This window comes from Poromitra crassiceps, assembly GCF_964638095.1.
Source record: "Poromitra crassiceps genome assembly, chromosome: 7".
In the NCBI taxonomy this organism is placed as follows: Eukaryota; Metazoa; Chordata; class Actinopteri; order Beryciformes; family Melamphaidae; genus Poromitra; species Poromitra crassiceps.
Window position 1 is genome coordinate 4,730,255 of NC_139628.1, and position 26,733 is coordinate 4,756,987.

Consider the following 26,733-nt stretch of genomic DNA (forward strand, 5'->3'; position numbering starts at 1 on the left):
GCTATTCAGAAATAACAGACGTAGAATGCTGTGATTGACCAATCAGATGAGTAGTAACCAAAGCCGTGTAATAAAGGGGCTGTGATTGGCTGGGTGGTTTTTTAGGTTTTAAATGTGTCTGAATGGGAGGTGGACCAGACATCTGCCAGAGCAAATAACACATTGCTCTGAGATTCCTCAGGTTCTCAAATAACACACGAGCTCTGAGATTCCTCAGGTTCGCAGACTAAAGCCAACCAGCTAGCAGATGAATCCTGACCATAAAACATTTGATTTTGATTGTGATTGTGTATGTGTGTGTGTGTGTGTGTGTGTGTGTGTGTGTGTGTGTGTGTGTGTGTGTGTGTGTGCGTGTGCGTGTGCATGTGTGTGTGAGACCCACCACTGGATTGTCGAAGATCTGCCACATGTCTGGATGCAGTCTGGACGTGTTGAAGTTCGCCGACGACACCAAGCGACCAAACTCATCACGATTAGATACAAACATGAATACTCCCTGAGAGAGAGACACACACACACACACACACACACACACACACACACACACACACACACACACACACACAATTTAACAAACTGCTGACGACTGCAATCATGCAAAAATAATCCCCCTTTAAATAACCCACGCAGTTTCACCAGTCACGAAAACAGGATATGAAGAATGAAGATGTTGTTTTTAACCAGGGATGGTCCGATCCCAGACTCAGTATCGGTACCGATCCGGCCAAAATCACTGGATCGGATATTTGAGGGGAAAAAGAAGTAGAATCCGATCCATTAGTCTAAACTATCACGTTGTCACTTTGGCGCCGTCGCGGTGAAGAGAGATGTGAACGCAGCACCGCAGCATGTGAGACCTGCTGCACTGTGTTGTCATGTGAACGCAGCACCGCAGCATGTGAGACCTGCTGCACTGTGTTGTCATGTGAACGCAGCACCGCAGCATGTGAGACCTGCTGCACTGTGTTGTCATGTGAACGCAGCACCGCAGCATGTGAGACCTGCTGCACTGTGTTGTCATGTGAACGCAGCACCGCAGCATGTGAGACCTGCTGCACCGTGTTGTCATGTGAACGCAGCACCGCAGCATGTGAGACCTGCTGCACTGTGTTGTCATGTGAACGCAGCACCGCAGCATGTGAGACCTGCTGCACTGTGTTGTCATGTGAACGCAGCACCGCAGCATGTGAGACCTGCTGCACCGTGTTGTCATGTGAACGCAGCACCGCAGCATGTGAGACCTGCTGCACTGTGTTGTCATGTGAACGCAGCACCGCAGCATGTGAGACCTGCTGCACTGTGTTGTCATGTGAATGCAGCACCGCAGCATGTGAGACCTGCTGCACTGTGTTGTCATGTGAACGCAGCACCGCAGCATGTGAGACCTGCTGCACTGTGTTGTCATGTGAACGCAGCACCGCAGCATGTGAGACCTGCTGCACCGTGTTGTCATGTCAGCTGTGTTGATCCAGGAAGAGAAACAGCAGAGTGTTTTTAAGCGTTGGAAACTTCAACACTGCAGACTGCCTGATACAAGGTCGCTGTATCACATGCAAACTACCCGACAGCAGCAACGCTGAGAGGCACAAAACACACTGCCAGGCGCGGTCAATTCCGCAGCACATTGAAGTCAAATCGACGCACTTTCTGCATGACGAAGCGGCAGATTAACGCTAGGCAAAGTAAATCCTAATGAACACTCACAGCAATAAGTTGTCTGAGCAGCGATCATAAAGTCCTCTCGTCCTGCTGATGTGTCAGTCCTTAATTAATTCATCCCAAAAGTCCACATCTTCCTTGAAAACGCCAATAAAACTAGATTAGCACGTGTGTCCCTGTTTACAAACACCTTGGTGCGTAAATTCCCCTCCCCCGTGTTTCACGCAAGTAGGGGAGACCAGGGACTGTGTGTGTGTGTGTGTGTGTGTGTGTGTGTGTGAGAGAGAGAGAGAGAGAGAGAGAAGGCTTAAAAAGAAGCAGCATTAGTGCATTACTGAGTCTATGTTCTGGGCTATTCACGAGTTTCCTGATGAGACCGTGGGCACTTCCATGACACCCTCCCTCCCTGTTTCCAGCTGCCGGTTGCCTGTTTCCGCCCAGGACCGTTCATAGTGAAAGAGACTGAAAATAATCATAATAATTGTTGTGACTTTGTACCTACCTACAGTATGTCTTGTAATGGAGCCCCCCAGCACAATCATTTCATACGTGCATAATTGTACAACGGAGTGACAATATATTGAATCTTGAAGGAGAGAGACCACTAAAGCTACGTTCAATGACCAAATAATAAGAGTTCCGGTTTGGACGTTTAGCCTTCAAAACAAAAGCTGCCGCTATGCAACCACATACTATTTTTTAGCAATTTCGGCTAAAATAAGCGCGTACAGTATGAGTGAATTGACATTGACCTCGTTTTTGTAAAATATCGCCCCTATGCAACCACACAACGTTACTATTTTTAGCCATTTCAGATAAAATAAGCCAAATGTTCCCACTCTTTGACAGCAGCGCGCACGTCCTTGCTAGTGAAATTTTTTTAAACAGGAAGTCGACAACCGGCAACCGCTGAGAATCATGGGAAACGTAAGTCCAGGAATAAGGTGAATAGCCTTTCATTTAGGGAATAAATATTGTTGCACAGATTGAACATGCCGTTTAGATGGCTGGGTTAAGCAAAGTGCATTGGTACATTTATTATGAACAGCTTAGTTGTATAAGCGAGGGAAAAAGATTGGATCGGATTGATATCGGTATCGGCAGATACTCAAGTTTGTGGTATCTGTATCGGATCGGATATGGAAAAAGTGGTATCGTGCCATCCCTATTTTTAACCATCAAATGCTCGTCGTCAGCCTATTAAGCACAGAGCAGCTGGCAACAGGAGCTTGTTTAATCCAGAAATGCACGAGGCTTTTTGCATTCGCTTCAGATCGAGGTCAGATCATGTTCTCACCACAAACGAAACGTACCAGAGTTCATTTGGAACAAACACAGAGACCTCCTCTTTCAACAGGTCTCGCTCCGCTTGTTTGGTCCACTTTTGGTGCACAGGAGAGTTGGATTGCTGCGTTCACACCTGCCTAAACGCCCCGCACCAAGGAGGAAAACTAACCCTGGTATGATTCAACTGAACGAGGTCTAGTTTACCAGTTTAAGAAGTTTACTAATTTAACAAGTTTACCAGTTTAAGAAGTTTACTAATTTAACAAGTTTACCAGTTTAAGAAGTTTACTAATTTAACAAGTTTACCAGTTTAAGAAGTTTACTAATTTAACAAGTTAAAGTGAAGTTCAGGTAGCGTGCCCTCTGTGGCTGAATGAGCATGGCTGGAGGTTTACTCAGTAGAAACACAGTCCAGAGTACAGAGTGAGACAGACAGACACACACACACACACACACACACACACACACACACACACACACAGTGAGTGGTACCTGGTCGCGGATGGTCCTGCAGAACACCATGTCGGGGTCCATGCCCTCCTGCTGGTACAGGCTGGCCTGGGCCAGTTTACCCCGCAGAACACTGCCCTTCACCAGGTACACCTGAGTGATGTAGGGCACGTTCCACAGCCCGCTACACACACACACACACACACACACACACACACACACACACACACACACACACACACACACACACACACACACACACACACGGAGAACTATTAAACTGTGTATTCTTCTTCCAAACTGCCATCGGCCACATCAACAAGGCCTGAATGATCCCTTTACTAGGGAGTCTACCCACCCCCACCACCCCACCACCATAGCTGCTTCTCCTACCACAACTTTTTGCTCCATTCGATTACTCATCGCACACCGCTTGGACTGTACTTTCCTATTTAACGCCTACTTAACACTTCTCCAATTCATGTACAGTATAATATATATAATATATTCGACTCCATCTGCAACTTTCTGACTTTGCCTTTTAGATATCTTCTGTTTTCTCTGAATATTGATGTTGATATGACCGCTACGGTGCAGACTTACACTAAGAGAAATTCCTCGTATGTAATCTTGCATATTGTGGCCATAAAATTCATTGTGATTGTGATTGTGACTAAAGAAGAACATTGTTTAAATGCAGCTGTGTTCTGTGAGATTGTGGATTTATGTGAGTTTATGTGGTCAAGTTAAAACCGTCTTAAACAGCTTACTTCCTGTGGCAGTGTTTTCTAATACAATAGCTGACAGGAAATAAACTAGGTTTCACATTCAGCAATAAGCCCCAAGAGGCCATGTAGGTTTACAGGTGTCCATGGGGGGGCGCCGATGCAGCATCCTGTGAACATCTCACACAATTCCCTTATTATTAAGTGTGTGTGTGTTATCAAGTGTGTGTGTGCGTGTGCGTTTGTGTGTGTTTGTTTGTCTCTGTGTGTCTGTCTCTGTGTGTGTGTGTGTGTGTGTGTGTGTGTGCGTGTGTGCGTGTGTGTGTGTGTGTGTGTGTGTGCGTGCGCGTGTGTGTGTCTGTGTGCTCACATCCTCTTGCCCTGCACAATGTCAATGTAGTCTTCAGATCTGGAGTAATAGCCTTCAGGACTCAGAGAGCCCCAGAAGTTACTCCACAGTTTACCATGACGAGACAACATGGGAGCGATGACCGACCTGAGAGAGAGAGACAGACACACAGACAGACAGACAGACAGACAGACAGACAGACACAGACAGACAGACAGTGGAAGGTAATATCAAGTTCTGTATGTTTTAGACACGGTAGCATATACTTGTTGGGGTGTAGGGAGCATGGAAGGGTGGTAGCGTACACTTCGTAGTGTACACTTGTTAGGGTGTAGACCAGTGTAGTGTACACTTGTGTAGGGAGCATGGAAGGGTGGCAGGCAGTGTACACTTGTTTGGTTGTAGGGAGCATGGAAGGGTGGTAGCAGTGTTTCCAACAGGATTTTGAGTATTTGTGGTGGGTGACCGCAGACCCCCTAGGGGGGTGCGGGTGCATGCCCCTCCGCGAGATTTTTTTTTAATTTTTAAAGTAAAATGCATGAATTTGGTGTACTTTGAGAAAGCTTAAGAGCAAAATTAAAAGGCTAGATCTATGAAGAACATGTCATCATTACTGTGCTGTGGGTTTACAATGACAAACTAAATTTCTCCCTATAGGTCAGGGATACTCAACTTGCTTTGTCACTTTCGTGAAATGATAGAAGGCGAGGGGCCAGTTAATAAACAAACAATATACATTTTTCTGTATCGGATTGTAGGTTTTTGGGGTGTCAGCCGGAGTTTAGGCTGACAATGTTGTGCACACCGGATAGTTAGTTAGGTTAAGTTAGTTAGGGTAAGTACGGTACCTGGGTAGCGAGCAGATGGCGGTATTTGACAATTTAGCAGCTAAATCATAGATTATTGAAAGATATTCCATATTCCAGACTGAAATGCTATAACAGAAGTATTGGCCAGAATGACATGAACATTTATTGGACACTTATTCAGCGGATATCTTGCATGTTGCGTTCAGGTGCACTGTAAAAAAAAAATTTTTTTTTTTTTTTTTTTTTGGTCAACATCTTTTTGTGGCGGTCCAAATCCTTTTGTGGCGACCCGCTACAAATTCCTTTATGTATGGGAAACACTGGTGGTAGCGTACACTTGTTAGGGTGGAGGGAACACACAAGTGTGGAAGTGTACACTTGTTAGGGTGTAGGAAGCACGGGAGGGAACGTACTTGTTTTCCTCGATAAGGATCCGCAGAATGTCAGAGTTCGTTATGGCGACGTCAGAGTCTATGCTGAAGTAGTAATCACACGCCGGGTCTTTCTTACACGCCCCGCTGCACGCAGACACACACGCACACGCACACACACACGCACACGCACACGCACACGCACACACACACACACACACACACACACACACACACACACGAATACAAATTAGAATATGTTCTGTTGCAAACAAGTTGCAGGATGCTCTAAAAGTGTAGTCTATCGACCTCTAACCTGTTCTATGAGGTTCTACAAGGATCTAAAAGTTTCTATGATGTTCTATGAAGTTCTACTGTTATAAAGGTTCTGCAATATCCTGAGAGCTTCTACAATGTTCTAAAGGGTTTATAGTATTGTTGCGGTTCCAGAATGTTGTGGTTCCAGAATGTGCTTTCATGCTTTACTAATTTCAAATTTTCTAAGGTTCTAAGAGGTTCTATAATGTCCTCAGATGTTATATCATTTTCAAACGGTTCTTGAATGTACTAAATGTTCCATACATGTTCTAGAAGTTGTAGAATGTCATAAGAGTTCTCCATTACAGTATTCTAAAAGTTGTGTGTCATAAAAGTTCTCTAATGTTCTAAAAGTTGAATTATGTCATAAAAGTGGTATAATGTTCCTAAAGGTTGTATAAGGTTGAAAGGGTTCTACTGTTCCACTCACACAGCCATGGTCCTGGCCTCGTCCTGTGGCAGGTTCTCCTCCGGTCCAACCAGACGAGCTTCGGGGAACAGAAGTCTGTGACGCTCCCAGAACTTCTGGATGTGACGCTCATGGTACACAACCTGAGGACCAGAGAATCAAGGAGAACACAGGAGAACGCATAAGAGGACAGTCTTTCAAATGAGAACAGCCTAGAACAGATTACAGAGATGACCCGCTGGGTAACCCGCAAAAAGCTTGTGGAACGGGTACAAAATGTACTTCTATAAATTCACGGGAAGAGCCCGGGTAAAAAATTAGCTAAACACGGACGGGCAGTGCTTGAGAACCACTTAGGAGCCATTTTTGTGTTGCGCTCAGACTGAATTTCTGAAGACTGAATCTCGTCCCTGGCACCTCAATGGTGGAACGAGCTCCCTCCTATGGTCAGGACAGCCGCTTCACTGCCAATCTTCCGGCGAGAACTTAAAACACACCTTTTCAGGCTCCATCTGGGCCCTTTTTGAACTAACATTTCTCTCTCTAAAAAAATAAATAAAAAATAAACTAAACTTTACCGCTATTTCCTTCAGAAGTTGTAGTTGTCATAGACTGTGCTGCATAGTTGATTGCTCTATTGTTGACAAAAATGTGTTATTGTAAGTCGCTTTGGATAAAAGTAGAGATGAAACGATACGAAGATTTCCTATCGCGATTATAGTGATGAAAATTACCAAATTATCATGTTATCAGGATTATCGCGGGTTGGTTAAAATGTGCTGAAAATTCTCAAAAAGTACTAATACACTCACAGAAATCATTTCACCAAGTTTTATATTGAAAACTCAGACCCAAAAACAACCGATACACTGACAACGGTTGCCAAGTTTGGTTGATGATGGACATTATTTGTATTGACCATGTTTTAAAGCGTACGGTATCGTAAGGAATTTTATCACGGTTATCATTAAAAACCGGTTATCGTTTCATCCCGAATTCACAGTCGCGGTAATCTGGTGCTTGACGTGGGCACTGTGTGTGTGTGTGTGTGTGTGTGTGTGTGTGTGTGTGTGTTGACGTGGGCACTGTGTGTGTGTGTGTGTGTGTGTGTGTGTGTGTGTGTGTGTGTGTGTTGACGTGGGCACTGTGTGTGTGTGTTGATGGCGGAAGTCAGTCAGCCTGTTCAGGCAGAGGGGGACTACTTATTTTCTGTTCAACGTAGTTTTACGCTTTGTTTCTACATAAGCGACATGTTTCAAGTATGCAATTGTTTGATGCTAGAGAGATCCCTCCCACTTTGAAAAGCCCTGGGCTAGAGAGGACAGTAGAGTAGATCCCTCCCACTTTGAAAAGCCCTGGGCTAGAGAGGACAGTAGAGTAGATCCCTCCCACTTTGAAAAGCCCTGGGCTAGAGAGGACAGTAGAGTAGATCCCTCCCACTTTGAAAAGCCCTGGGCTAGAGAGGACAGTAGAGTAGACCCCTCCCACTTTGAAAAGCTCTGGGCTAGAGAGGACAGTAGAGTAGATCCCTCCCACTTTGAAAAGCTCTGGGCTAGAGAGGACAGTAGAGTAGATCCCTCCCACTTTGAAAAGCTCTGGGCTAGAGAGGACAGTAGAGTAGATCCCTCCCACTTTGAAAAGCTCTGGGCTAGAGAGGACAGTAGAGTAGATCCCTCCCACTTTGAAACGCCCTGGGCTAGAGAGGACAGTAGAGTAGATCCCTCCCACTTTGAAAAGCTCTGGGCTAGAGAGGACAGTAGAGTAGATCCCTCCCACTTTGAAAAGCCATGGGCTAGAGAGGACAGTAGAGTAGATCCCTCCCACTTTGAAAAGCCATGGGCTAGAGAGGACAGTAGAGTAGACCCCTGCCACTTTGAAAAGCCCTGGGCTAGAGAGGACAGTAGATTAGATGAGACTCAGGCTCCTCCCACTTTGAAAAGCTCTGGGCTAGAGACAACAGTAGATCAGACCCCTCCCACTTTGAAAAGCTCTGGGCTAGAGAGGACAGTTTAGATCCCTCCCACTTTGAAAAGCCCTTGGCTAGAGAGGACAGTAGAGTAGATCAGACTCAAGCTCACGTTGTTGTGGATGAAGAGGCGTATCCTAGCAACAGGGTATTTGAGCGTCGTCAGCCTCTCCAGGAACTCCTCCAGGAAGGGCGCGGCCTGCTCGATGAACACCGCTACGTACACCAGAGGCAGGTCCTCGTCCTACACACACACACACACACGCACACACGCACACACACACACACACACACACACACACACACACACACACACACACACACACACACACACACACACACACACACACACACACACACACACACACACACACAGATGATGACTTGAACAGTGACATATTTGTAGTCTTTCTCTTTACAATTGACCTTTGCTAAGGGATGAGGTATTTTTGCAGGCCGAGCGGAAGTTAGCATCTCGCTGGGTTCTCTCGTCTGGAACTCAACAGGATTTGTGTTAAATGCATGAAATAAGGTCTGTTGTTAAAGTCCCTGGAAACCAAAAATATTTTATTATTATTTAGCATTTTGAGTTCATCACATCACAGGACCCTATGTTAATAAGCCACCAGCCAAATTTGAACGATGATGAACGTCGCAAAGTATATAAATTTAGGTTTGACAGGTGTGGCAAAACGCATGAAAATCGATTATTTTTTAGAGTGTATTATCTCCCGCGGAATGTGTGGGCGTGTCCCATCTACAGCAGGGAAATTTCTGTCTCGGAGAGCGCGAGAGAGAGGGGGGAGGGAAACGGAGAGAGAGAGAAAGAGAGATGAGTGCACACACCGTGTGTGTGTGTGTGTGTGTGTGTGTGTGTGTGTGTGTGTGTGTGTGTGTGTGTGTGTGTGTGTGTGTGTTCGCGCGTTGCTCCCCTGGTTGCTCCGTGGCTCTGAGAGGAAGAGATCTCTGTCCGTCCGTTCTCTCTCTCTCTCTCTCTCTCTCTCTCTCTCTCTCTCTCTCTCTAGTCCGAGAGAGAGAGAGAGAGAGAGAGAGAGAGAGAGAGAGAGAGAGAGAGAGAGAGAGAGAGAGAGAGAGAGAGAGAGAGAGGAGCACATGGCTTGAAACCCGACACCTTGCTAATCTCACACACAGGCACAGGGAGACGGACAGCGAGGGAGCGCTGTCACTGGGGGCAAAGAACAGACTTGCCATAGGTGGGTGCGGATTGCACGCGTGTACAAAGGTTATATAGAGCTTATGACGTCATAAGCTCCTACATTTTAGCACCTCACGCGCTGCTCTCTTCAATGAGGAAGTATCTTGTAGAATCTTGTAGAAAAGTGTCGATTTTAAGGCTTTGGGTTGAAAGTAATGCATAATAATTTCGGAGGCATATAATTAGTAACATAAGATCCTAAATAACATAGTTAGAACGTTTTTGTGGATTTTGGTTTCCAGGGACTTTAACAAAAGTTTATGAAACAGCAAAGTTTGTGTTCAGCGAGATCATCTTCACAAATGAGGACGACTTTTATGAAGCGTAAATGCGATCCCATTGACTTCCAGACGAGGCACTCAGGTGACGGCAACTTCCGGGTTGTAGGACTCATCGCTGCGGCACTTTATATAGAGAGCCAAAGTGAACGTCACTTCCTGCCTCACCATGTGTACCAGCGTCTGAAGAAATATGAATGGTGGTGAACGGAGACAGACGTTACTTTTTTGATCCCGTTTGAATTGTGCCACGGGGGGTACACATGTAAAATTTTGTCAATTTAAAAGATAACTATGCATGTCAAGAAAGTCGCAGTTTGTCCTGAAACTGAAACGAAAGGTTTAGTTTTGTTAATCAACTACATCTCTCATGTCGCACAATAGACCCTTTTCATGGTGGACATTTTGTGTGGAGAAGGCAGAATAAACACAGGTGCAAGCAAAACACTAATGAGGGTTTCAAAATTCCAATCATGGAAGTTTGAAACCCTCATTAGTGTTTTGCTTGCACCTGTGTTTATTCTGCCTTTTCCACACAAAATGGCCCACGTGAGAAGGGTCTATCACACCATCAACAACATGGACTGGCGGGAGAGACGTCACTTATGCGACTGGTTGTGTGTAATCTTTCTGATTTATAACTGATAGTGCGACAGTTTTACCACAAACTGCGACTTTCTTGACATGCAAAGTTATCTTTTACATTGACAAACATGATATGTGTACAACGTGGCACAATTCAAACGCGATCAGAACAAGTAACGTCTGTCTCCGTTCACCACCAGTCCTATTTTTTCAGACGCTGGTACACATGGTAAGGCAGGAAGTGACGTTCACTTTGGCTCTCTATCCACCTTATTTTTGAATGCCCCACTGTAAAAAAGTAATTTGCGTACAAGGTCCAGTTTAACGTGACTCATTGTTGCAGCTTGCCATTTCCTAAATGGTATTCTACTTGATTTGAAAATATGGCCGCCTACACTCAGTCCCTTGTACCCTGGCTGAATTGAACATAACTTGGCCAATAAGTATTTAACATACAAAATAAAACAACCCGTAATATCTTAATTTTATGTAGAATGCAGAGGACATGTAACTGTTTAGTTAAACTTGCATTCCAGGAATATTGTGCTCTAAAGATGACGATAGTGGCTCGAGACTGTTTCGTGCTGAAACCCACACGCTTTGCGGTGGTGGTTTTAGCGTAACCTATGTGGGATTCGAGGCGTAACCTATGTGCGTTTTAGCGTAACTTATGTGGTATTCGAGGCGTAACCTATGTGGGGTTTGGCGTAACCTATGTGCGATTCGAAATAACGCATCCGAGATATAAAACGTTATGAATATAGCCACGTTATAAACAACAAACTAACGCTGGTGATCCATATGGAAACAGTGTTACTCGAAATGGTTAAAAGTTCTATCAATTTGGTCATTTAGTGGTGTTTTACTGCCATGTAACATAACTAACTAGCGGCTAATATTAGCCACTGCAGGCGATTACCCATGAATGCACTGCGCTCTTAAAGGGATATTTATCGAGGAGATTTTTGCCAAGCTGGACCTGATTAGTGATTTGCTCCGTTCGCCCAGACGGGTGTCAAGCTGTCAGCAACAAGGCTGGGAGGATCACACCGGAAGAAGCACCCATCAGCAGATCAGGCAAAAATGGCCGCCAAAAATAAGGTGGATAGACGGTTTGCACGGAACTGTGTTGCTAGGGAACAGTTTGAAACCTAGCGTATTTCCTGTCACCTTATTGTATTGGCAAACACTGCTTCAGGAAGTAAGGTAGCAGGAATTTATAGAGTGTTTATGTTGTCAAGTTAAAACCGTCTATAAGGAATGATTGTATAAAAGCAGTAACCCCAGTGAGGCTGTGGTTAGTGATTTTACAACTTGATAAGAGGATCACTTTCTAATGATAAATCATGTCATCTTAAAATATGTCAGCAGCCAAACTATCCACCCTTTTCCAAATCCCTTTAACGTTAGCACAGGAATAAGGAGGACGTTTCTGATCTGACATTTGGCTATACTCCTCCTGATGTAGCTATACGTTAGCTAGCTAGTTAGCTGGCGTTTTGCTAACATTAGCTAACTTAAGATGTGACTATATACAAGGTAATGTGCCTGTAGGAGCCAAATTCATATTTCACAGTCCTACAGTATTTACATTTTTATATTTCTTTATATATTTTATAATTATTATATTTTGGGTATAATGCACATCATCTGCAGTAATTTGTAGTGTTAACTGTTACACTTTATGCATGTGTGTATGCATGTGTGTTGTTATTAGTAGTCTAAACTCATAGAGACAGTCCGCATGTCTGGGAACGCGAGTGGGGTAAAACCGCCCATATATCTCAATGGGCTGACTCACCAAAAGACGGTGCTGCGGCTCTAAACTACATGTTTGGGGGTTCTAGAGCAGAACACAAGACGTCTGCTCAGATGTGCGTTTACTGTGGTGGGTAAATCCCCGATCGTGTCTGCCTGGGCTGGGCTATCAGCTAAATTCTAACTTTGCTGAATGGATAGAGCGGGGGAATTTACCCCACCCTGACCCTGCCCCCAGGCTAACCCAGCGTCTATTGTGGGCCTGTATGGGCATTCCCAGACATGCGGACTGTCTCTATTGAGAGAAGTGTGTTACTGTCTCTTTAAGACACAACCAGCCAGTTTGCTGTTGTGAGACAGGGGCTCAGAGGTATTTGTAGCTCCTGTGATGAGAGTGGAGCCACCATGTTGTAGACACATTATGGAAAACACTGTGTTCATGTACTTGTGTTTCTGCTGTTTGAGTAAACCCACATGTTTTCAGTCAGAAGACTCAGTGTCAGTTATTTTTTGTTGCAAGAAACACGAGTCGACTAAAGGTTTACACTCTGGTTCGGGTTTTGGATCATTGTGAAGATTGTGATCGCAATATAATATGACTTGGTCATGTTAGCTTTGAACCTTGGTGATATATCGTATAACAGGAAAGGGGAAGTTGATCTGCCAGTAGAGCGAAAGGGGGCGGGACTTTAAATCTATATTATTATTTGATTTAACCGGTGGTGCACAGTGACCCCCCCCCCCACACACACACACACGTACACACACACACACACACACACGTACACACACACACACACGTACGGACACGTCGTTGAAGAAGAGCAGGTCGTCATCACAGTTGCCACAGCCGGTCTCATGAGTCCAGGCTGTGGGCACGTAGTTACCAAGGTAGTTCAACTGGAGCTGTGGAGAGACAGACAGGTGGAGAGAGAGGGGTGGACAGGTGGAGAGACACAGACAGGTGGAGAAAGAGAGACAGACAGGGTGGAGAAAGAGACAGGTTGAGAGCAAGAGACATAGAGATGGACAGGTGGAGAGAGAGAGAGAGAGAGACCGACAGGTGCAGAGAGAGACAGGTGGAGAGCGAGAGACAGAGAGATAAACAGGTTGAGAGTGAGTGGCAGAGAGAGAGAGAGACAGAGAGAGAAAGAGAGAGAGAGATTTTGAACATGTGAACTATGAAAACATGACATTACTAAGAAAACTTTAAAGTCCCCCTCCAGTCAGTTTTCCCACCTGTATAACCGTTGGTGTTCTATGAGAATGTAATAATATATATTTAATATTAGGGCTGTCAGCGTTAACGCGTTAATCGTGCATTAACTCAAATTCCTATTAACGCCACTAATTTTTTTAACGCGCGATTAACGCATGCACGTTCTGTGATGTTTGAGCCTTGGTCCGCGCCGTAGTTTTGGAAATCAGGAAGCAGTAACGTTGATAGCAAGCAGAAAGAAACCTCCGTGAGCAGAAAAGGAGGAAGAAAATTGTTATAATGGCAAGTTCAGCTTAAAATTGAGAAGATGTCCCGCATTTTGGGTGAGGGAGAGAAAGAGAGAGCGCGTCAGTGCGATCAGACCGTTGCAGGGAGAGAGAGAGACACACACATGACACAAGGCTCTTTCACACCGGCCTTGAAAGCCGAAAAATGCACGGAAAATAGGATTCGCGCCTCCGATGTGAAAGTCGTGAACGCGCTTTGGTGGATAATTGTTTTACGCCTTTTGTCCCGCCACGGTAGGTAGTAACAGCGCCGGGTTACCTGGCAACCTGCCTCCATTTGAAAGCGTCGTCGCAGCGAGCCTGAAAAGGTGTGAATGGTCAGCTCATTCATAAAAAAATTACAGGGGAAATCACCTCATGTATCAAGAAAGTGCACGAGTGAAAGTAAAAAAAGTAGCCTATACAATCATGACTGCAGGGGCGCCAGGAGGAATGCTCCGTGCGGTTAGGCTTTATGCCTTCTCGTCCCTGGCACCTCAATGGTGGAACGAGCTTCCACCTTCGGTCAGGACAGCTGAATCACTGCCGATCTTTCGGAAAAGACTAAAGACACACCTTTTCAGGCTCCATCTGGGCCCTTCTTGATCTAACTTCGTTCTCTCTCTTTCTAAAAAAAAAAAAAAAAAAAAACTAACCAACCTTGTACCACTAACCTAAACTTGTACCACTGTTCCTTCAGAAGTTGTAGTTGTCATAGACTGTGCTCCATAGTTGATTGCTCTATTGCTGACAAAAAAATGTGTTATTGTAAGTCGCTTTGGATAAAAGTGTCTGCCAAATGACGTAATGTAATGTAATGTAATGTAAATGCTCAAACGATGTTGACATTAGTAGGTAAAATTAACGGATATAATAATAAGCTTCAGAGGGCTATAGCTGTCTGTGGCGAGTTGGTCTGAGGATATTCCCTCTCGAAATCAGTTCATCATACAGTAGGCTAGGCTACACTAACCTATGAAAATATTAATTTGAGCGAGGAGCTGAGTGGAAATGCCTCCAGCGGCTCTCGCCTTTCAATCCGGGAGCAGTGGCTGTCGCCTGAAAGGACACCGCGGGACGGGAATGTGGCCGTCCTGCTGGCCTGTGTGTGAAAGCAATTTCTGTGGCGAGGCTGCCAGGCTTTGCAGGCTTTCTGCAAAGCCTTTTTGCGCGATCTGTGTGTGAAAGAGCCTACAGACACACACACACACAGACAGACGGAGAGTGGGGGGCGGAGAGAGGGAGAGACTAGAGAGAGAGGCAGACAGTGAGAAAGACGGGAGGGCGACCGGACCAGAGTCAGAGAGAGACCAACGGAGAGCGGGAGAGAGAGACCGAGAGAGAAAGCGAGAGGGGGAAAGAGAGCTGGCACACAGCTGCTCCTGGATAGCAGGTTCATTTCACACAGAGCATCCTGAGAGATGTGTATTCCCACTAACTAGTAGCAATAATAACAATATACCAATGGCCAAATACTTACCCATACTAATGATAATAGCTACTACCCATATTAATACAACAGTGCATCTTTGCACAAAGCTCCCATGTTTAAGGTACCTCGGTTTAAGGTAGATTTAGAACAGATAAAAAATTGTGCAATTAATTTGCGATTAATCATGATTAACTATGGACAATCCTGCGATTAATCGCGATTAAATATTTTAATCGATTGACAGCCCTAACTAATATATATTTAATATTAGTATATTTATATATATTTACATCATCTCATTTGCGCCAAAGAACTTACATTGATAAGAACTGAAGGCTAATAGGTTGTTCCACTGCAACATCATGGCTGCTGTTGTCAAACACAGTGTGTGGTGTGGAGGTGTGGAGGTGTGGAGGTGTGGAGGTGTGGAGGGGGGCTGTAGTGCAGATTGTGCTGGTTACCTTGGTGGGGCCGTTGCCGTGGATGATGACAGGAAGTGTGTCGTAGGCGACGTTCCTCGCCCGAACCTTCGCTTTCTCAAACTTCAACACCACTTCATCTGAGAGAGAGAGAGAGCGAGAGAGAGAGAGAGAGAGAGAGAGAGAGAGAGAGAGAGAGAGAGAGAGAGAGAGAGAGAGAGAGAGAGAGAGAGAGCTATATCACAACCTAGAAGCAACCTAACATTTCTAAAGAAAGGTGAAACTTTGGATCGGGTTGTGTGTGTGTGCATGCAGGCGTGTGTGTGTGTGTGTGTGTGTGTGTGTGTGTGTGTGTGTGTGTGTGTGTGTGTGTGTGTGTGTGTGTGTGTGTGTGTGTGTGTGTGTGTGTGTGTGTGTGTGTGTGTGTGTGTGTGTGCGTGCGTGCGCGTGCGCACGCGCGTGCGTGCGTGTCTCACCGACAGCTCCGTTGAGGTTCTGGAAGATTCTGGAGCGATGGTCCAGAGTAATGTTGTACTTGGTCTGAGGAGACAAATCAATCAATCAATCAATCAATTAATCAATCAATCAATTGCTGTAGTAATCACTAACGAGACTCTTGACCATCACAGTTTCACAAGCTCTCGATCCACATTATATTATTGTCAATAACCTTGGTAAATTGTTGTTTCCATTCCAGGAGACACTTGTGTGTCAGAAATAAACAGAATTCTGTCCAGTCAGCCTTTTTTATTGATCACATGATATCCTGGGTGTATTGAGTGGTATCAGTTGCTGATGGTCTCGTAAGCACAATATATCAGCAATCACATCGGTATCAGCCGATGTTAAGTCATTTTTTTATATATCGGTATCGGTCCAATGAGCAGAATAACGCGAATGTTAATGCTGGTTATTGTATTTGCGATAATGTTCACATTGAGAGGAGACAATGCGGTAAATCTATGATTTATGGGCTTTTCCAAATGTTTTGGAGATAAAGAAAGACATTACTTTTTCTAATTCACAGTGTTTACATGTTTGATTATCATAGAAACTTGTTTTTATACAGATCATATCGACATTGGTCGGTAGGGCCATATGATATATATATATATGGATTTCATATGGCCCTAGTTATCGGCCATAACAGCAATGTTAATATCGGTATCAGCTAAAATGTTTCTAAGTAATAGATGTGTAATAGACTCAGGTCTGACCCTCTGGCTCTTGTCCAGGTAGATCTTGGTGTAGAACAGCTGGTCGTCATCGTCGTCTTTGTTCCTCCACTGCTGCACCATACTGCTCAGCTCAGGAGCATAGCCTATGAAGCCTACACACACACGCACGTGCACACACACACACACACTCCATTTCTTATTTTGTAATGTTATATTCTTCAAAAGGGGGACTATCATTCATTCATTCATTGCCTCGTATGCTATAGTTTTCTCTTGCAGTTTTCTAAGCAAAATGTTGTTGTCGGGTAAAGGGGGAACTGAATCCAAAAAAGATTGTGACCCACTGAAATACAACTTTAAAACATAAAAAAAAAATCTGCATTCAAAGAAACAAATAGAGAAACTCATTATTGTATCAGACATACAAGCCAGCACTCGTTGCCCCAGCATAGTATCGTACCCCTGCAGTACCCTTCATACTAGGGCTGCACGATATTGGAAAAAACTGACATTGCGATATTCCCCGCCCATGCGATATATATTGCGATATGAAAAAATACAGATTTTCACCAGATTACCAGAATAGCTCTATTTGAAAGAAAATAATATTTCTAGAATGATTGGGATGATTTTGTAGAGGAGTCCATCTGATTTTGGAGGGGAAATTAGGTATTTTAATGTTTCTCAACCACTGGGCTGTGACCTACTGGTAGGCCTCAGAGCGTCATCTATCAGGGTGCATACACATTTTGACCAATGGATTTCCATGACTTACATACATGAAAAAGTGAGTGAGTTATGACATTCTACTTTAAAATGTCACTAGCCTATACTTCACTTAGTGTAATGCAGCCTTTAAATCCAGGGAAAGACAACATGTATGCTGTATCACCATATTACCATCCAACATCTAAGACCATATAGTCTCAAATCACAATATGGATATAAATTTGATATATTGCCCACCCCTAATATTGAGTGCCAGAATCTACCTCCCAATGATGCTATTTGCAGAAAAACATTAGATTTAATTGTTTATAATCACTGCTTTCAACTTCTTTCGTTCTTCTAACGTTTCAATAAATCAACAATGAAACACCGCTGCCACTTCACACATGGTTACTTCACACACTTGGTCTGACCCCCCTCCAGAAACTACCAAGTGGTACGCTCCGCATTTGGGGAGTTCCGGATTTTGAGCGCACGCAGGGCAGTACAGAGAGAGAGAGAGGATTCACATGCAGCCGACCGGTGACAAACAATTCATTCGTGAAAAGTAATAAATATACATTTAATTGCCCAGCTATGTCTATTGTCTTTTTATTTTCACCGACATGTTTTGTGTAAATAAGTCGCTATGTATGATTAACTCTACCGTAACGTTACTGCTATCATCTGATGCATCATCAGAGACGTGAGGGGGAGAGACAGCTGCAGTGATAACACGGACAACTTCTCAGTAATCACTTTAGCCTTCGTGTCATTATAAGTTGCGGTCTTGCTTTTTGGTGTTTCAAGAGTAAATATCTCCACTCCATGGACATGAGTTACAGCAACCAGCCTGCTGTATACTAGTGCGCTGCAAGCTGTGGACAAGTCCGCCTCCGCAATCACATCGTTTACAGACGGGCTACTGTCAGCAACGCAACATAAGCAAAAACAATTCAATTGAGCTCTGTGCATGTTTGTTGTGTTGAAGCTAAGCACTAAACGAGTGAGTACAGTAGTGGGGCGTCTCTCTCCTTTGAGAGAGACTGCATTTCACTCAGTAGGCTACCCCTAAAGTGAGAGTTTATCAAGCAACATGACGAGTTAATTTGCTTTTGACATCGCACGTCCTGCGATGTGACTATCGCGCATGCGCACATTGCGATGACGATGTGTAAACGATATATCGTGCAGCCCTACTTCATACCCCAGATTATTGTAAGTTTTTACTCTATAAACTATCATACGCCACAGATGATTTAAAAATAGCTCGCGACAGGCAGTGGTATATGCTCGTTATATTACAGCTAAAGCCCATGGCACACTAATCAGACATTATCCATGTTTGAGTGATGTGCCATGATGGGCTAAAGCAGGGATACTCAACTTGCTTTGCCCGGGGGCCACTTTCATGAAATGATAGAAGGCCAGGGGCCAGTTAATAAACAATCAATATACATTTTTCTGTAGCGGATTGTAGGTTTTTGGGGTGTCAGCCGGAGTTTAGTCTGACAATGTTGTGCACACCGGATAGTTAGGTTAAGTTAGTTAGGTTAAGTACATACCTGCCTGGGTAGCGAGCAGACGGCGGTATTTGACAATTTAGCAGCTAAATCATAGATTATTGAAAGATATTCCATATTCCAGACTGAAATGCTATAACAGAACTGGAGTATTGAACAGAATGACATGAACATTTGGACAGTTATTCAGCGGGTATCTTGCATGTTGCGTTCAGGTGCACTGTCATTTTTTGTTCTTTTTTTTTCAATTCCATCGCGGGCCACACAGGGGCAAGTTGAGTATCACTGGGCTAAAGGATTGAACATGTGGAATCTGACCAAACGTCTCCAAACAAGGACAGACACCACACAAACATCTGTGTTTGTCTGTGTTTGTCGTAGGGATGGGCAATGAATTTAAAATCTTCTAATAATCGCTTTTATTATCAAGATCGACTGTTATTATTGAAAGTTGAAAATCGTTTTTTTTATTTTTTTATTTTTTTACCGGCGCCTGTCTCTTTAAGAGCGACATGTTTGTCCATGTGACGTTCCCGTAGCTGCTGCTCAGCCTGTCAGTGTATCAACAGTAGCACCTCTGCTAGCACCCAGCAGCTCCTACCCTCCGAGGTAGAAACGGTACAAACGTAGTAGAAATGGTCTTAAACTGTCTATTTTACAGCAACACTCAGTCACGTTTTCAAGGCTTGTCACTGCGTGAACAAAATCTGATATTCTGTCTACTGTTCCCCCGGGCCATCTCGGCAATGCTAACGATGCTAACATTAGCGTAGGCTAATGTAGGCTCAGATCTGGGTGCTTAACGACAACAGAGTGTCAAACTCACCCCCTCTCCCTCTCCATGTGATTTCATCCGCCATTCATTTTTCCATAGACCTTGCGTAAAATGCTGGCATAACGTTCGCTTCCTGGCTCATTGCTGGATCCAAAATGTTCGGAGCGGAGCGGACTAAGTTAGTCAAGGTTTGTCCTATTTACTGGAGCAGTGCCCATCGTTTCCATTGCACAAGAAGCTGATGGGATGGTAATGATTGTCCCAGGTATTAGTCAAACCTTCAGGGGCCGGTTGCACCAAGTGGTCTTAACTATGCCTGGTCGTAACTCCTATGTCGGTCTTAGTTAAGACCAGTCTTTAGAGTGGATTTACGCCTGTTGCACCAACAGGGCTTACGTCTGGTCTTAACTATGCTGGTCGTAGCAATGCGCGTCCATGTGAATTGCCAGGGAATGCACCCTGATTGGATGATGTGTGCCTCGCGACCTGCTTGGAGCGCACTGTGCCACTACGCTCTCTCAGCCACTACTGTATGTGCATCACTACACTACACTCCTCCCACCCTCCCTCGCTCCGGGGGAAAAATGGCGGCGATTGAGCCAGACAGACAGTCTGAATGAAATTGAATGTAACGTTCCCAATTCTATGTATTAAATTCTAAAAAAATTAACGGCAACATTTTGTAAGGCTAAGCCACACAACTAGTTTGTTGTAATCTAACATCATGCTTCAAAAGACGGAGAACTGGCTCCGACGGTAAGGACTCAAAAAGGTCTCCGCTGATAAGACACGGAGATCTCTGTTACAGGCAGGCGCTACGCCTCCTCCTGACCAGGCGTAGGAGTTACGCCTGGGCGTAGTGAAAAGAAGGCCTAAGCCGTCTTGGTGCAACCGGCGTAGCTGTTAGGTCGTAAAGTTATGACCAACTTAGCTTAAGACCAGTGTAAGACCAGTTGGTGCAACTGGCCCCAGGTGTTTTACCAGGGAAACTGAGTTCTGGCTTGTGAAAAACTGTTTACATTTCGATTACAAAACACATGAAAATATGAATGGTCTTAATTTTTTCCATAGCAAGTCGTGTAACAGAGTTGAGGTACTGCGTTTCCCAGCATGCAGCACTGGTCTCTTACCTCCGGAGTTGAGGTAGCGTTTCCCAGTGTGCACCGCAGGATATTTGGGCGCCAGCCGCTGGTCCGGCCAGCAGAAACCCTCCGCAGAGAAGATCACTTTGTGACCGAACTTGGAGAACTTTGACAACAACTCCTGAGGTCCAGACGCAAAGATGACATCATAGCTACAGAGAGAGAGAGAGAGAGAGAGAGAAGGGGGGGGGAGAGAGAGAGAGAGAGAGAGAGAGAGAGAGGGAGAGAGAAGGGGGGGAGAGAGAGAGAGAGAGAGAGAGAGAAGGGGGGGAGAGAGAGAGAGAGAGGGAGAGAGAAGAGAGAGAGAGAGAGAGAGAGGGAGAGAGAAGGGGGAGAGAGAGAGAGAGAGAGAGAGAGAGGGAGAGAGAAGGGGGGGGAGAGAGAGAGAGAGAAGGGGGGGAGAGAGAGAGAGAGAGGGGGAGAGAGAGAGAGAGAGGGAGAGAGAAGGGGGGGAGAGAGAGAGAGAAAGAGAGAGAGAGAGAGGGAGAGAGAAGGGGGAGAGAGAGAGAGAGAGAGAGAGAGAGAGAGAAGGGGGGGAGAGAGACATTGTCAGAATACAGATGTAGTGATATTAGGTACACGTAATTGTACCAGGACGGTTAAGTGGTGGACTGGTGCTCCATAGCAACAAATCTGTGTACTGTGGTTTGTTGCTGGCTTCTCAGGCTTTTTTGACACAAGAGTCTGATAACAAGGTGTTAACGCAAGGGTGGCCAAACTACGGCCCGCGGGCCAACTGCGGCCCGCTGCCCGTTTTTTTTGCTAAAAACGTTTTTCCGTTTTTCTGTTTCAAAGTTTAAAACGGAAAACGAAAACGAAAACGGGGGAAAAACGGAAAAACAAAAACATTAAGAAAAAGAAACTGAAAAACAAAAACAAAACTAGAACGACCGCAACGCGGACTTATGCCTCCGCCATTAGTTCATTCTTGAGTCCAAGTGGATGTTGGAGCTAAATTGGAAGAAATTGCATCAAGGCGTTTCTGTGCAGAATTGGATATTTGAGCCAAATGTGAAGAAATTTAGTCAATGTGTTACTGAGATATGGCGTTACCGAGCTTGAAAATGGCATTTGTTAGGTCACTGTGACCTTGACCTTTGACCTTTGATAACCAAAATGGAATCAGTTCATCCTTGAGCCTAAGTCAATGTTTAAGGCGAATCTGATGAAATTCCGTCCAGGCGTTCCTCAGATATCGCGTTAACAAGCTTGCAAATGGCGTTCGAGAGGTCACAGTGACCTTGACCTTTGACCTTTGATAACCAAAATGGAATCAGTTCATCCTTGAGCCTAAGTGAATGTTTAAGGCGAATCTGATGAAATTCCGTCAAGGCGTTCCTCAGATATGGCGTTAACAAACATCCGTACGGACGGACATCCGTACGGACGGCCGGCCGTACGTACGTACGTACGGACGGACAACCCGGATCCATAATGCCTTCGGCCTGGCTTCGCCGGCGGAGGCATAAAAACGGATTCCCCCCATTTCGTTTTTTCAATTTAAAACCATTGAAAATGGGTTATACTTGGGCACCCTGACCTGGTCTATTTATTAAAAAATATATATATATATACTGAATTAATGTTTAATACTAATGTTATGTAAAATTATCTCTGTCTTAACCTGTTGGCACAGGAAAAGAAAATTTGATAACATACAGAAATACCCATTGTAATAGGTGAGCGCATCAATAAACTATGTGTCATATATTTATTTAGGTAGAAATTAAATTTTTGATGGCACAAGGGTTTTCTGGTCCAATTTCTTTGCCGCGAGAACTGCCGCGCTTAATAGTGTTTGGCCCGCGACTCCTTATATTTTTCTGTATGCGGCCCACAACCAAACAAGTTTGGCCACCCCTGTGTTAACGCCTCCCTCCACTCAGTTTCTCACAGCTGCACAACCATTGATGTCCTATGTAAACGTACATGTGTGCGTGCTGTAATAACGTACGTCATCCTTTACGCCAAAGAACTTCAATTGATAAGAAGTGAAGGTAAAGCCTTGTTGTTCCACTGCAGCTCAATGACTGCTGCACTGTTTTGGTAGCCATGTTGCAAAGCATTCAGACGTATTCAGTGTTGTGATGACGTGGCTCTCTAGTCAGCTCCAGCATGTTGGGAAAGCAAACGGTGTTCTGGATCTAACCACCATTCCATCTCTGCAACCTATTGATTTGTATTTGTTTTGTATCTGTATTTGTTCTTGTTATTTAGTTTGTTTACTGTATTACGTTTCTATGTATTGTAAAGCGTCTTTGAGTTGCCCACAAAAGTGCTATATAAAACGTATGTATTATTATATAGATATATATAGATATATATATATATATAGATAGATAGAAGCCCAGATCCAGAAGCACCTCCTGATAGCACCGTGTTGGTGTCGTTCCCGGATCAACATTTGGTCCTAGTTACGGCCCTGGAAAACCCCGCCCCCGAACTCATTTGATTGGTCGCCGCAATTGCTTCTTCCTTAAAACGTGCTGCAAGGGGATTTTTTTTTGGTTACGATTAGGGTTAGGGTGTGAAAAAAGGGCAGCTGTCGGCGAGCTCGGTCCTATGGCTAAAGGGATAAGGTGCACGCCTTCCAATCTGAGAACCGGGCCGGTCGAACCACACATATTTTTATAAAAACAATTGGTTTAGGGAAGTAGAACAATGTGGTTAGGGGTTTGGGTCTGGTCGTCGTTAGATAAGAAAACCCTCATCTTAAAGACATCTTTTTTTACTTGTCGCACGTTTTCAGGAAGAAGCAATTGCGGCGACCAATCAAATGAGTTCGGGGGCGGGGTTTTCCCGGCCCGAACTAGGAGCAAATGTTGGTCCAGGAACGACACCAACACGGTGATATCAGGATGGGCAGATTGAGAACTAGGTTCCAGCTGAGCGGAAAGGTAGGTGTGTGTGTGTGTGTGTGTGTGTGTGTGTGCGTGCGTGCGTGCGTGCGTGCGTGCGTGCGTGAACAGGTGTTGACGTCACATGACCCCCTTTTCATCCCAGCTCTTTGTAACAGGAAATATAAAGCGCAACATTTTTCACTTCTACTTCCTTCAAATGAGAAACTAGAGTGAGTGAGTGAGTGAGTGTGTGTGTGTGTGTGTGTGTGTGTGTGTCTGTGTGTGTGTGTGTGTGTCTGTGTGTGTGTGTGTGTGTGCGTGTGTGTGTCTGTGTGTGTGTGTGTGTGTGTGTGTGTGTGCGTGTGTGTGTCTGTGTGTGTGTGTGTGTGTGTGTGTGTGTGTGTGTGTGCCTGTGTGTGTGTGTGTGTGCGTGGGGGGGGGGGGGGGGGGGGGGCGTGTGTAACTGGGGCAGGTGCATCAGATATCTCGGGTGGAACAAAGAAACAACAGAATGAAGAGAGAACAGGAGAAGGAGCAGGTGGAGAGAACTTCTAAAGAAGAACTGAGAAAAGAACCAGAAAGAAGGAGAGAGAGGGAGAGAAAAGGACAGTAAGAGAGAATCAGGAGGTGAGAGTGGTGTAGCAGGGGACAGACAATAGAATGTAGGACAGGTGGATGAGAGCTGATGCTAAGTTGTCACAGAGGAGGAGTTAGGTAGACACTAGGGAGACACTAGTTGGGTTTCCATCCAAAGGTCTCGCAAATCTTAACCCAATTTTCAGAAAGTCTGCAAAAGAAAATGCGAAATTATGCATGTTTCCATCCACTATGACTACGTTATGTGAATATTAGGAGTTGGTAGGGGTGGGGGAAAAAATCGATACACCATAGTATCGCGATATTTTGCCTGACGATATTGTATCGATATTGCAAAAAATAAATAAATAAATAAATAAATTGCAGGCCATGCCAGGCCACCGGGCTACTATAAACGTTCGTTCCAAGGCCAGCAGTAAACAAACGGTAGCATATTTTCATTTTGTTTTAACAGTAACAGTTTTGTCATAACAGTAATTTACAAATTCCCCAGTTACTGAATGGGCTGCACAAAATGTTTTGTGTAAGTGAAGTGAAGTTGCATTGTTCAAAAATGACCTAAGTACAGTTAGTCCACACACACATCCAGTTAAGGTGGACTGTAAGTAGACTGTAACAAACAGTTCAGTTTGTCAGGTGCATGCAACTATGACATGACTTTATGAAAGTTGTTGGTCTGTCTACTTGACAATGTTGCTGCAATAAAATGGTTGAAGTCAGATGTACAGACTGGAAAATTGTTCTTACATAAACCAGATGTTGACAAAGTTTTCCTTTGGGGACATCATTTGCAGTTAAAAAAGTAAGAAATCGCAATATATCGAAACATCGCAATATTCAATATATCGCAATATTCAATATATCGCAATATCGGCGATATCGCAATATCGCAATACTATCGTATCGTGACTCAAGTATATTTTTAGTATCGTATCGTGGGCATCTGGTGATTCCCACCCCTAGGAGTTGGTGAAGAGGAGGCGCATTCACGTGATTCAAACAGAGCCAGACACCAAATCAGACCCTCAAACGAGGCAGATTAACCCCGTGTTCTCTGAATAAATGTGAGGTAAAGAGAAAGCATGATGGAAAGCTTGGTGCGCACACTGCTGTCTGCCTCTGCTGATCTAACGTCACACCAACACGTGCGTCTCCGTTGTCTTGCGATGAAAAACATCACATATTTATTTAAAGTTTCTTGATTATACAGAGGTACGTAAAATGGATTACCAGGTGCCACTCTTCAATTCGGCATATACATGATCAGCAGAGCAGTTACTAAAGTGAATAAAATGTAAATTCTGGAGTCACCTGATAATCATAGAGTTTTGTTAAAGATTTGCGTAATCTGTTCCCATCTGCATTTTCCTTATCGATACACCAACTTTTCCACCTCCCTCAAGTGTGAGCCAGAGCCTCAGCTCCCATCATGTGCTCCTTCTACAGGGGGACCATAGAGAGCATCCTGACCGGCTGCATCACAGCCTGGTTTGGTAGCTGCACTGCTGCCAACCGGAAGACCCTGCAGCGCATTGTGAAAGCAGCCGGGAAGATCGTTGGTGCCTCCCTCCCCTCCCTCCTGGAGATCTACAACACTCGCCTGGGTCGCAAAGCCACTAACATTGTGGGAGACCCCACCCATCCCTCTCATGGACTTTTCTGCCTGCTTCCGTCGGGGAGAAGATATCGGAGCCTCCGGGCCCGCACCACCAGACTAGCCAACAGCTTCGTCCACCAGGCTGTCAGGCTGTTAAACTCTCTCCCCTCTCTTCCCTCTGCCCCCAGTCTGGACTTGAACCCATATCCTCACTCAGCACCAGTCACTTTATGCAAAACTATTATGTCGCTTTGTTCATTTTATTGCACTTTTCTGCCATCACTATTTGCACTATCTGACTTTTATTACAGTGATTACAGTGACCTTATTATGACCCCTACGGTAGTATTTTATTGTATGTTTTTTTAATCTATTTTATCTTCGTATTTTATCTCATGCGTTGTCTCCTATCTGTATATTGAGTGCACCGTGGATCGTGAGATACGGAATTTCGATGCTCTGTATGTCTTGTACATATGGTAGTGATTGACAATAAAATTGACTTTGATTGATGAACACTTTTTTGCAGTATTTGGATTTTTTTTTTTTTTTTTTTTTGCAGGTTTCCACTCAGGTTTGGAATTCAGGATGGAAACCCACCTAGTGTTGTGTAAGGGTCCAGACCTTCGACTCCGCCCACTCCACAGAGTTGCATTTTAGCTGCTCTCGGTCTGACATCATCATATGTAAATGGTTTTTCCTCCATTGGCTCAATGCCGAGCCAATGAGCACCGAGGGGGACTAACAATTAGCCAATCAGCGTCACTAAACAGCGCAATGGGTGGAACTAACGCCGTTGTCAAGCGGTTATCAAATGTGCTGACAACAATGGCGGCCACCATAGATGAGATTGACGT

The 26,733-nt window shown here is 44.6% G+C and overlaps 1 protein-coding gene across 1 annotated transcript in view; it reads right to left on the bottom strand.

The window, feature by feature from the left end:
* plod3 (procollagen-lysine, 2-oxoglutarate 5-dioxygenase 3) overlaps window positions 1–26,733 on the bottom strand; it is a 53,190-nt gene that overhangs the window by 10,792 nt on the left and 15,665 nt on the right. The window contains exons 4-14 of the mRNA XM_083639680.1: window positions 20,831–20,994; window positions 16,734–16,846; window positions 15,993–16,056; window positions 15,559–15,656; window positions 12,985–13,086; window positions 8,456–8,587; window positions 6,399–6,520; window positions 5,693–5,797; window positions 4,492–4,617; window positions 3,439–3,580; window positions 383–496 (exon numbers count right to left, since the gene is read on the bottom strand). Of these exons, the coding sequence (XP_083495806.1) occupies window positions 383–496; window positions 3,439–3,580; window positions 4,492–4,617; window positions 5,693–5,797; window positions 6,399–6,520; window positions 8,456–8,587; window positions 12,985–13,086; window positions 15,559–15,656; window positions 15,993–16,056; window positions 16,734–16,846; window positions 20,831–20,994 (1,282 nt within the window). The remainder of the gene's footprint in view (window positions 1–382; window positions 497–3,438; window positions 3,581–4,491; window positions 4,618–5,692; window positions 5,798–6,398; window positions 6,521–8,455; window positions 8,588–12,984; window positions 13,087–15,558; window positions 15,657–15,992; window positions 16,057–16,733; window positions 16,847–20,830; window positions 20,995–26,733) is intronic.